A 12,621-nucleotide genomic window follows, 5' to 3' on the forward strand; every position below is an offset into this window, starting at 1 on the left:
GTAGCCTAAATGTGCAGTACATGTCTATTGGGATAACTCAAATCCCCACCCCTGATAAGATTGCTCACTGGATCACTATGAGGATGGGTTCCCTTGGGACTGACATAATGTCTCTGTTTACTACAGTATGATGTAATCAGGTCTTGATCTTTGTCTCATCATATCTGGAGATTCTTAATGGGACAATAGTCAGTCCCCCTTATATTAATAAGCAGGCCTATAAGCCTTCATCTATTGCTACTGAAGCTGAATACATGCATCAAGTAATGCTTCATTTTCTTTCCTTGTTTTCCTTCATGTTCTTCTGTCTGTTCTAACCCTGAGATATTTCCTTCCTGTAAGAACCAACGCTGATGATGAGAAGCAGGTAAGGAGAGTGAACATTTAATCTTGCACAGACATGGAGCAGGACAGGAAAAGCGTCAGAACCGGGGGAACAAAACGAGATACGACAACCAATGCGGAAGCGGGGAACAGAGCTGGGGAACAGACAGATATAGGGGAAGTAATGACACAGGTGATTAAGTCCAGGTGAGTGCAATGACTCACAGATGCACGGGACGAGGGAAGCAGGTGTGCGCAATGATGGTGGCAGGAGTGCGTAGTACTGGGCAGCCAGGGAGGGTGAGTGGGAGCAGGCATGACAGTCCCCCCCCCCCTCTAGGGGTGCCACCTGGCATCCCACTTGGACGAGCCTGACGGGCCGGCCGAGGCAGGGCGCTGGACCAGCTGGCTGAAAGCATAGAAGTGTGGCAGCCTGACGATCTGGTTGAGGTGTGACAGCCTGATGATCCCGCTGGGACGTGGGAGCCTGATGAACCAGCTGAGAAGTGGGAGCCTGATGATTCGGCGGAGGCCTGACGTGGGATGGGTGCCTGCCGAGCCAACCGGGCAAGAAAACCTCTCGAGCCAGCTAGGGTGTGGAAGCCCAACGAGCCAACTAAGGCACCGAAAAGCCAACACTCCCCGATGCTTCATTTGGTGGCTTCCGCATTCTGTAAGAACCGACGCTGATGATGAGAAGCAAGTACGGAGAGTGAACATTTTAATCTTGCACAGGACAGGAATAGTTCCAGAACCGGGGGAACAAAACGACATACGACAATCAATGCGGAAGTGCGGAACAGAGATGGGGAACAGACAAATATAGGGGAGGTAATGACACAGGTGTTGAAGTCCAGGTGAGTGCAACGAATCGCTGAGAAAAAAGAAAGAAAAAACAAGTCTGAAATGAATCTCCTGACCACAATGGAATTAGACATCAAAATGTAATTTGCTTCAAAATGTAATAGGCCAATCAATAGGAAATGTAATTCAGAAATTGCATTATACAATAAGTTCATTTCCGACCAGGCCGATGACGAGTGAACATTTGATAGTGAAATTTGCTCAGTTGGGTAATCCTCTCCATAATGCACCATCGACATTGAAAGCAAAATGCCAGTGACGCCTTTCGTCATTTAGATAAAGTTAAACACAGTAGCTATTGATAAACTGGGTAGTTTGGGTCCTGGATGCTGGTTGGCTGAAAGTTGTGGTGTATCAGACACGCGGATATGATGCAACATTACTTGTTTACTGTTTCAATTGCATTGATAACCAGTTTTCTTCAAGTGAAAATGCCCGCAAAGTCGGAGTTTGGAGGATATATTGGCATGGGTGTTTGAGGGCTGGCAAACCGTTCCAATATATCCTCCAAACATCGGCTTTGAGGGCATTATCACTTTTATACAACTGGTCACCAACATATTCAAATAACGATTGACACATTTTCATAAAAAAACATTATTTTGTTGAATTTATTCATACTATTTCATCCTTTCATGAGATATAGACCCAACACAAATCTAAGGGTGCTACCCAAACTGGCTGGTCGTTCGTTCTATCAGTTTGATTGCCAGAGACGCGACCTAGTCATTAGGTATTTTTGTTCAGTATCAGCTTTTCATTCTAAATGTTCCATTGCCCATGCTGGCTGGCAACGTTCTTATCCCTTGCTTGCTAACTAGCCAACTACAGCTAACATACAGTTACATCAAACAGTGCAGCCAGAATAACAGCAAATTAGCTGCATTTGCGTTTGTTTAAGCTGTTTTCTATTGACATTTCTTTATGTATATCCATAAAAATGATGCCAGCTGATTCATGATTTTGACTGGCTGAGAAAAGTTGTCTGCCTGCCTGTATTGTCCCGACACGTTCATTACTATGGGACAGCTGGAGATCGAATTTCCATATTGAAACGATGTTACAAATATCGGAGAGACAGGCAGAAAGGTTAAATACAAATCTCTGCTGTTGGAAACCAAATGCAAGTAAAAAAGAAATGGGAAATAATGTCTAGATGCTTTTTATAGTGGAGATCAAGTTCATACATTGGATTGAGCAGTTAGATGGAACAGAGTAAATAGGCATGTCAATGTCATAGTTTGTGGAATAGAGACTGGCTGGAATGCAGTTTTAACCAATCAGCATCCAGGATTAGACCCAACCATTATATTAAATAGCAATAAGGCACCTCTGGGGTTTGTTGTATATAGCCAATATACCACTGCTAAGGGCTGTATCCAGGGACTTCATGTTGCGTTGTGCATAAGGACAACCCTTAGCCTTGGTATATTGGCGATATACCACAACTCCTTGGGCCTTATTGCTTAAATATAATCAAATTAAGTTAGACCTATACACTTGGTGTCCAAACTTTTAACTGTCACTGAATATATATATATATATATATATATATGTATTATACTGTATATATATATATATATATATATATATATATATATATATATATATATATATATATATATATATATATATATATATATATGGGGAGCCTACACCCTAAAAGTAGTGGGATGAGGTGGTGGGTTTTGGGAAATAATGTATAGGAGCAGGGTGAGATGGTGCAATATAAGTTTTTCACATTCCCCTTGTCCCTTTTTTCGGTGGGTCCCAAAATGTGCAATTCGCATGATCTGCGAAAGGCAGCAATACGCCACACAGTGTCTAGTCTGCCGGAAAGACACATGAAGAAGAAGTAGAAGAAGTCAACAGAGGCTGCATTTCAAAGTCATAAAAGACACACCCTCGTCTTCTTACCCTTGCAGTATGTCCTTGGGGGAATCCCCGCGGTCATATTTGTCGTCGGTCCAAATGATTAGCCAAGCAACGTAAGCCCCTCAGTCCTCGTTTTTAATGGAGTTTGCAAGTGTACAGTTATGTTCAGTTCGGAGCCTGAAACGCCCCATAATTCAATTAGCAATGATTGTGCATCCGCTAAGAAAAGTCTGCCAAAACTTCAAACCTCAACATCAATATGGATAAGTCAACATACAAGTGTAAGTAAAAACAACTGTAAAAAGATTAGAAATTGTGCTTCTAACGCAAATGACAGCACAAACACGTCTCATAAAAGTAATGTTTTTGTTTGGTTAGCTTTTGGAAATTGTAGAAATAAAAAAAAATATTTATTCAGAAGTTCCAGCTAGGCAGGCTAACGTTAATTAGCTAATTAATTTGCTAGCTATCAGACAGTAGGCATATATTAATAATATATATATATTATATAGTTAATATAAGTATATATGCAATCATAATTGACTGTAGAGCATATAAGGCACAAGCTACCGGTGGCTGAAAACACAATCATCGAGGGATGAACGAGTGACGAATTTCCGGGCAAGGGCAGTCCATTTAAAAATCATTCCTTCCTCTGTCGCCCCTTGTCCTGCAAGTGTATACTCGTCAGACGTCATGATACGTCATCAGAAGTGTCCACTTAATTTGAGGGCTGAGGGGATAAGGTGTGTATTTTAAGTGTTTGGAAAGCAGCCAGAGACATTCACCGACAAATTAGGTCATTCCAATGTGTCACTGCGTATTTTATTAGGATCGCTTTTAGTCCTCATTTGGACTAATCTTCCAAGAGTCCTTAAACATTAAAATACAATTTATAACAATTAGCTTTTTGGTCAGAATGTAAATAAAATAGGCATAAGGTTAGCAGTGTGGTTCAATGTAGGTTTAAAATCACAAAATAGCACGCCTGATTTGGGAAACTGAGGAGAAAACGAAACTTATGGCGCACTTGACAAGCAAACCAAAACTTTAGCCATATTACCAAAAACGAAAGTGATGCAATGTGCACCTGACTGTCTGAGATAAGGGCTGCGTTTCAATCTCTATAAGACACACCCTCGTCCCCTTACCCTCGCCTTATGCCCTTGGGGGAATCCCTGTCACCATCTTGGACATCGGTCCAAACGATTAGCCAAACAAGGGAAGTTCGCAATGTAAGCTCCTCAGCCCTCGTTTTTGATTGAGTTTGCGAGTGTACAATTATGTTAACTTCGGGCCTGAAACAGCACATAATTCAACTCATGATGATTGTACATCTACTAAGAAAAGTCAGCCGAAACATAAAACCTTAACATCAATATGTATACGTCAATATGCAAGTGTAAGTAAAAATAACGACCGTAAAAAGTTTAGAAATTGTGCTACTAATGCAAACGATGGCACAAACAGTCTTGTAAAAGTAATTATGTTTTGTTTGGTTAGCTTTTGGAAATTGTAGAAATAAAAAATGTTCCTTCTTCAGAAGTTCCAGCCAGACAGGCTAACGTTAGGTAGCTAATTAATTTGCTAGCTATCACACAGTAGGCGTATATTAATCATTATATAGTTAATATAGGTAGACATGCAATCATAATTGACTGTAGCGCATATAAAGCACACACAAGCTACCTGTGGCTGAAAACACAATCATCGCGGGATGAATAAGTGACGAATTTCCATGCAAGGGCGGTACATTTCACAATATTTACTTCCTTCCTCCCTCGCCCTGCAAGTGTACTGTATTCTCGTCAGACGTCATGAGACGTCATCAGAAGTGTTCACTTAATTTGAGGGCTGCCGGGATAGGGTGTCTTTTAAGCGTTTGGAATGCAGAGGTGGGCCTATCATAATATGGCTGTTACTACCTGTCCCATGTCCTCACCTAAATTACGCTAGTGAGTCAGCTAATTTGCATGGCACTATTAGGGTATGAAGGCCTATTCAAAGCGCTTAAGCATGTAGGCGTGTAATAGGACTGCATTTGAATCAAGGCATACTTTTATTTTCAAGTTTTTAGAGCACTGCAATGATGGCCATTAAGCGTAATTGCACCACTACTCATACAGTTGGTAGCCATTGGGCACAGATGTCAGTTCAATGTTTAGTTTGGTTTAGCCTACATTTGGTTGAGTTGTCAACAAACGTGAATTACATGTGAAATCGACAACAACAAAACACGTTTTACAAATCCAATCAGTTATCCACGTTGATTCAACATAATCACGTTACATTTCGGGGGGTTGAAACAACGTTGATTGAACCTGTTTTCGATCTGTTCAAATGTGGACATTTCGGTTTCCTTATTAGCAAATAGAAACCCAGATGATGTTTTGATGAAACGTAAGTTACTTTACAACGCCAGGCGACGCGTCGTGTATCGCGGTATACATAGAGTCAAGTGAGCCCTGCATCAGACGTTTCAACTCGACAGGCCAGGTGAAGACTAGTAATATTGTTCTCTACCCAAATCGTGTTTGTGAAGATGTTCCTACAGCGCTGCATGAGTTTCCTCCAGTGCATCTTTGCAGCTGTTCTGGCCTGGATCGGTGTGCGAGGACAGCAGGTGCACGGCGCATCACAGTTCTCTTCTACAGGAAAAGTCAATCCAGCTACAATCAAGGTGGTGAACAATGTTATTTCTCAAGCTTCGGCAACTCCAAGCAGTGTCAATTATCATTTTACCCGACAGTGCAATTATAAGTGCGGTTTTTGTTTCCACACTGCAAAAACGTCTTTTGTCCTACCTATTGAGGAAGCAAAGAGAGGTTTACAGCTTCTGAAGGAATCAGGTAAGTTTGCCCAAATATTATATTTATGCTATTTCAAATCCATATTTAAATTCACATGGTATGTTATGACAGTATTATTATAGCCTATTGCTATGTCATTTAATGTTATATTCAGTGTTTACAATTCAGAATTTCATTATTTTTTGCAGGACTGGAAAAAATAAACTTTTCTGGCGGAGAGCCTTTCATACACGACAGAGGAGATTTCTTGGGGAAATTAGTCCAATACTGCAAACACGACCTCCAGCTCCCAAGTGTCAGTATTGTCAGCAATGGCAGCATGATCAGAGAAAAGTGGTTCCAAACATATGGTAAGATGGTTTTCATTTTCATTTCTGTGTTAAAATAAAATAAAGCACCCATCATAAACAAACAATCCTCATTATTCTCATGCGGTCAGAAAAAAAAGGTCATTTGATTGACACTAGATGTCAGCACTGAGTAAGTTTTTGATATAAGGTCACAAAATGTAAACTCAGAGAAGCATTTCACACGTTTTATTTGAAAAGCTTCACAGTTGACTCCTTACAAAATGTAGGACTCATCATAAAAGGCATCCTTTGATCATCAAATTGTTTAAAAAAATACTTGTTGATATTTTATCTCAATAAATCTATACTGTCACGTGAATGTGTGGATACATTTACAATACATTGGGGTTTCAAAATACAATTGTTTGAGATGATGTCAAAAACTCTCCTTGTCCTCACAGGCGAATACCTGGACATTCTGGCCATTTCTTGTGACAGCTTTGACGAGGACACCAACCAGACTATTGGCAGAGCCCAGGGCAGGAAGAGCCACCTGGACAACCTCTTCAAGGTCCGTGACTGGTGCCGGAAGTACAAAGTGGCGTTCAAAATCAACTCTGTGATCAACACCTTCAATGTGGATGAAGACATGAGAGAAAACATCACAGAACTCAACCCTGTACGCTGGAAGGTTAGGGTGTTCCAAAGCATTAACATTACACACCAGTAATGCTGTATCTGTGAATAGAGGTGTCTTCTCATACCATAGATGTAACAAATGAGTTGTATGGCCTTGACTTCACTGTGTGTGCTGTATAGGTGTTCCAGTGTCTGCTGATCGATGGCGAGAACGCTGGGGAGAACAGTCTGAGGGAGGCAGAGAGGTTTCTCATCAGTGATCAGCAGTTTCAGGACTTCCTGGAAAGGCACAGCAGCATCAGCTGCCTGGTACCAGAGTCCAATCAGAAGGTACGGGACTGTACTTAAGACAAAGAGAACACAATATTATATTTTTTATTGTCCGTTATATACAGTATATTATGATGATTCAACAACTACTACTCTATTTAAGTTGTTTCCAAATGCTACTAAGGTTTAAAGTACACTATTAGAAAAAAGGGTTCCAAAAGGGTTCTTCTGCTGTCCCTATAGGAGAAGCCATTTTGGTTCCAGGTAGAACAATATTTTGGGTTGCATGTAGAACCCTCTGTGGACAATATTGTAATACAAAATTAGTTTTGACATTAACATGTTTCCTTGTTGTCTTCTCTTGTCAGATGAGAGATTCCTACCTCATTCTGGATGAATATGTAAGTCCTTTTTTTCAATCCGTTATTTTACATGATACTCACTCTACATTCAGTCTTAGCATGCCCTTTAAAGGAGACAGTCCTCATCCATCAGAACTATTGAACAGCTGTCTAAATGCTTCTCATCGATTGAGATTTATAGACATGTACCTTCACATAGTAAGTCCCAGAGTAATGTGTGGCTTCAATCTTGATCAGAGGGGATTTACAGGCTTTGAGAAGGATGAAATGAGATGCTGTTTTGTCGATATTTTATTTTTTATTAGAATTAGGTATGAGGTTTCATAGCATTGATATTTCGATAATGGACTAGATTGTCAAAAGGCTCTTCTATGACCAGTTGTTAACACTTTATAACAACTTTCATGATTAAGCCTTTATAAATGCTTATACAATTCTTTATAAATGATTCCTCATGTTCTAAATGCTTATGAATTAGATTTTTTTTTTAAATGCTTTTTTAGATGCGTTTCCTGGATTGCCGAGAGGGGAGGAAAGATCCATCCAAGTCCATCCTTGATGTTGGCGTGGAAGAGGCCATTCAGTTCAGTGGCTTTGACGAGAAGATGTTCCTAAAGAGAGGAGGGAAATATGTGTGGAGCAAAGCTGACATGCGGCTCGAGTGGTGATCCACACATTATAATCAGTTATTGCTACACTTCTGTATGTATTTTCTGTATGTTTTTTTATAAAAAAATTGTTTCCGCCTGTATAACTGCACTTTACACTTAAATATTTATGATATTGTAAAAGTTATGTTGGAATCTTTTACTGCCATACCTTGAGGCGTTTGTGTACTGTACCTTTAATTAGTAGTAAAATTACACAACACAGCTACTCTACACGGACAACTATTTAATCACTCACTATCCCACAAGATAATAACTTTTTGTGTGCCCCGTTTTGTTTGAATTTTCTTATATACCCTGTTATCCAAATTTGTTTCTATTCACCAACCAAGAGGCTTATTTGCACTTTCATGTAGCATTTGGAATTTAGCACTTTGATTGAAGTGTAGGAAATGTATGAATTGCAGTGTGTTACATCTCTCTGTGTTTGTAATGTATCTCAAATAAATACAAAACGATGACTTTGCATGATACAGAATGATGTTTGTTAATCACAATCTATTTACAGGAAGCACATTTATTCAGTATCTGGATCAGGTTTGTTGTCATTCAACTATTCCAATTTTAAGAGGCAACTACTGTAGCTTAAAGTTATATGCATGCATTTCAGTTTGCTGTAAATGTTATTTTTGGAGGGTTTTACCCTTATTTAACTAGGCAAGTCAGTTAAGAACAAATTCTTATTTACAATGACGGCCTAGAAACAGTGGCCTTGTTCAGAATTACAGAATTTTACCTTGTCAGCTCGGGGATTCAATCTAGCAACCTTTCGGTTACTGGCCCAATGCTCTAACCACTAGGCTACCTGCTGCCCCAGTGGTTGTAGTTCTACTGTAGCCTAAATGTGCAGTAAATGTGTATTGGGATAACTCAAATCCCCACCCCTGATAAGATTGCTCACTGGATCACTATGAGGATGGGTTCCCTTGGGACTGACATGATGTCTCTGTTTACTACAGTATGTTGCAATCATTTATTGATTTTTGTCTCATCAGATCTGGAGACTCTTAATGGGACAATAGTTAGTCCCTTGATAAAAACCTATTATATTAAGCAGACCTATAGGCTTACCTCTGTTGCTACTGAAGCTGAATACCTGCATCAAGTAAAGCTTCATTTTCTTTCCTTGTTTTCCTTTCTTCATATTCTTCTTTCTGTTCTAAAACATTAGATATTTCCTTCCTTACGAGTGCTATGCTGATCAATGTTAGTGCTCTCCTACAATAAACACATTTTTTTTTCCATTTATTGATATTGGTCCATAATATAGCAAAACAAAATAAAAATACAATTCTGAAATAAATCGCCTGACCAGAATGGAATTTGACACAGTCACTGATTCAATTTTATAATAGGCCAATCAATATGAACTGTAATTCAGAAATTGCAATATAAAATGATTTAATCTCCAACCAGGCTGTTGATGAGTGAACATTTTATAGTGAAATGTACTCAGTTGGGTAATCCTACGTATTCATAATGCGCCATCGACACTGAAAGCAAAATTCCATCCGTCATTTAAAAACAATTTAAACACAGTAGCTATTGATTAACCAGGGCGTTTGGGTCCTGGATGCTGGTTGGCTGAAAGCTGTGGTATATCAGACAATATAACACGGGTATGATGCAAAATTACTTGTTTACTGTTTTAATTGCGTTGAAAACCAGTTTATTTAAGTGATATTGCCCTAGAAGCCGGTGTTTGGAGGATATATTGGTACGGGTTATGTTAGGCCCGAGACAAAACTGAGGGCTGGCAAACCGTGCCAATACTTCCTCCAAACACCGGCTTCAAGTGCATTATCACATTTATACAATGGGTTACCAACATGTATAAATGATGATTGACATTATTTTCATAAAAAATAATTTATTCATAATTTATTTAATCCTTTCACGAGATATAGTCCCAACACAAATCTAAGGTTGTTACGCAAGCCGGCTGGTCGTTCGTTCTATCGAGACGCAACCCAGTCATTAAGTATTTTTGGTTCTACACAGTATGCATGACCGCGACCCAGTTGTTCGTTCTAAATGTTCAATTGCCAAATCGGCTGGGAACATTCTTATCTCCTCCTTGCTAGCTAGCCAACTTACAGTTACGTCAAACAGTGCAGCCAGAATAACATCAAAGCTGCCGCATTTGCATTTGGTTAAGCTGTTTTCTAGTGACATTTATTTGGATACATCCATAACAATGCGCTAACGATGCACATTTTTTTGCCTGGCATAGAAATTCTGCTCACTGTTTTTCAGAGAAGCTAGCCATTAATACAGCTAACACAATAGCTTCAAACTGAAGCTGGAAAGACTGCAAACTATCAGCATTTTGTTTGACCTGTTTTCTATTGAAATGTCATTCTATACAGTTGAAGTCGGAAGTTTACATACACCTTAGCCAAATACATTTCAACTTCGTTTTTTCACAATTCCTTACATTTAATCCCAGTAAAAATTATTTGTTTTAGGTCAGTTAGGATCATCACTTTATTTTAAGAATGTGAAATGTCAGAATAATAGTAGAGAGAATTATTTATTTCAGCTTTAATATATTTCATCACATTCCCAATGGATCAGAAGTTTACATACACTCAATTAGTATTTGGTAGCATTGCCTTTACATTTTTTTTACCTTGGGTCAAACATTTCGGGTAACCTTCGACAAGCGTCCCACAATAAGTTGGGTGAATTTTGGCCCATTCCTCCTGACAGAGCTGGTGTAACTGAGTCAGGTTTGTAGGCCACCAAGACTGTTAAAAAAGCATTCCAGGGAAAGCTGGTTGAGAGAATGCCAACAGAGTACAAAGGGGTCATCAAGGCAAAGGGTGGCTACATTGAAGAATCTCAAATATAAAATATATTTTGATTTGTTTATCACTTTTTTGGTTACTACATGATTCCATATGTGTTGTTTCCGAAACGTGCAATGCGCACGATCTGTGAAAGGCTGCAAGCAACACGCAACACAGCGTCTAGTCTGCCGGAAAGACACACGAAGAAGAAGTCAACAGAACCGTCACATTCACAGGCATTTACAGTCATTCCAGTGCGTCGGCCGCGAAAATCACGAAGACAACAATGATGTTTTTGGCCATAATTTAATACAGTTTAGTGATAGGTATGAGGTTAGCAGTGTGGTTATGGTTAGGTTCAAAATCACATTTTTAGAATATAAATTGTAGAATTGGGCGGGGTTTATGGCTTTGGTAACGATTTGTGTAGTGCTGCAGGGCATTTTCAAGGTAGGCACATCACCTTGTGACATTCACAATATTATGTGCAGAGATAGGCTCGGTTTGTGTTATGTGAGCAAACGGTTTCGAGGCGGGTAAAGAGGACGTACTGGACGTTGCAAGTGAGTCCTCAGTATTTTCCCCATGCAGCTACTATACTGTAGCTGTCAGTCGATAGTGCTTGTCAGCTGTGGTGCCGCTTTCGTTACCCACATAACGGTACTCGTTGGTTGCATTGAATATCATATTCGTTTCTTTCCAGGTGATACACGGTCGAATCTTTCAGATACATTCATGGATTTATTTAGAATGTCAGTCACCACCAAAAACGATACTCTGTAACCTGCCTTTCAAGCCACCGACATCTTTCCAGGAGATAACCATTGAAGTTCTGCTTTCATCGCTCCTGAAGTAATTTCCTAACCAAGAAGACTGTGCTGTCACAAAAGGCCAGGTAATATTGGTTTATTTCCAACATGTGCACCGATATGTAATGTTCACACGACAGTTCTGCCTGCGCGGTGTTTCTCGTACAGGCGAGGCTACACTGTTTTCGTAACATTATCTTGTAGTAAGCCGAGGGACAATTTTGAACGAATTTGCTTAGCAAATATAGGCTTACATTGTCATCGCAATTCCAGCTGAAATACCCCTCACCTTTTACACTGTACAGGTAGATTACAGTAGCATCCCACTGGGTAAAAACTGCTTGAATCAACGTTGTTTCCAGGTCATTTCATTGATGACGTTGAATCAACGTGGAAAACTGATTGGATTTACAAAAAGTCATCAACAACTTCAATGACATGGTACATTTTTGTTGTTGTTGAATTCACACTAGTTGACAACAAAACTAGACGTTGAATTGACATATGTGCCCAGTGGGATACTCTTGGTGCAGTAAAATAGTGTTGCAGCCTATTGTAGGCCTTTTTGTTATAAAATTAGGCCTATTGAAAATGAACTGAGAGGGTGCCAACATTAGGATTGGCTTTTGTTCTGCAATTACCTGTTGTTTAGGAAGCTCTTTTGCATTTGGCATTTGCTTGTCTTGTCTATACTCCGAGCTCTCCAATTCATTTAGCCAAGACTCCATTTGTTGATCCACTCAGGTGGTGACAACTGTTATGATTTTATGAGCTGCTGCTCTCTGTTGTTGACACTGCAGCCACATTATCATTATCCAAGCACAGCGCTCCTCAGCAACCATGAGACCGATACAGTGCTGATATCCGATAGGTTGCTGGGTTATTGTTCTAGTGAGTGTCATCACCCAGAATAAGGTA

At 39.7% G+C, this 12,621-nt stretch overlaps 2 protein-coding genes across 5 annotated transcripts in view; both read left to right on the top strand.

The window, feature by feature from the left end:
• The first annotated feature begins 3,196 nt into the window (after positions 1-3,196).
• vig1 (viperin) lies at positions 3,197-8,578 on the top strand. Of its 2 annotated transcripts, XM_021582972.2 has the most exons (7): positions 3,197-3,344; positions 5,606-5,912; positions 6,062-6,223; positions 6,625-6,854; positions 6,983-7,132; positions 7,441-7,473; positions 7,938-8,578. In XM_021582972.2, exons 1-7 carry the CDS (start codon positions 3,225-3,227, stop codon positions 8,100-8,102), a joined length of 1,167 nt encoding a protein of 388 aa, XP_021438647.2. In that variant the 5' UTR covers positions 3,197-3,224; the 3' UTR covers positions 8,103-8,578.
• A 2,487-nt stretch (positions 8,579-11,065) lies between these two features.
• Positions 11,066-12,621, top strand: part of rnf144aa (ring finger protein 144aa) — a 53,315-nt gene continuing 51,759 nt past the window's right edge. For 2 of the 3 annotated variants that reach the window (XM_036962722.1, XM_036962723.1), the window contains exons 1-2: positions 11,067-11,457; positions 11,598-11,789. The gene's annotated coding sequence lies outside the window, so the exon portion shown is untranslated. Of the gene's footprint in view, positions 11,458-11,597; positions 11,790-12,621 lie in introns of all 3 variants that reach the window. The other variant, XM_036962724.1, reaches the window with a different exon arrangement.

The sequence above is a fragment of the Oncorhynchus mykiss genome, chromosome 25, assembly GCF_013265735.2.
Source record: "Oncorhynchus mykiss isolate Arlee chromosome 25, USDA_OmykA_1.1, whole genome shotgun sequence".
In the NCBI taxonomy this organism is placed as follows: Eukaryota; Metazoa; Chordata; class Actinopteri; order Salmoniformes; family Salmonidae; genus Oncorhynchus; species Oncorhynchus mykiss.

Coding starts and splice junctions, on each gene's coding strand:
- vig1 (XM_021582972.2), top strand. CDS start 3,225: ATGTTCAGTTCGGAGCCTGAAACGCCCCATAATTCAATTAGCAATGAT. Junction 3,345..5,605: donor GGATAAGTCAACATACAAGT/GTAAGTAAAAAC, acceptor GTGTTTGTGAAG/ATGTTCCTACAGCGCTGCAT. Junction 5,913..6,061: donor ACAGCTTCTGAAGGAATCAG/GTAAGTTTGCCC, acceptor TATTTTTTGCAG/GACTGGAAAAAATAAACTTT.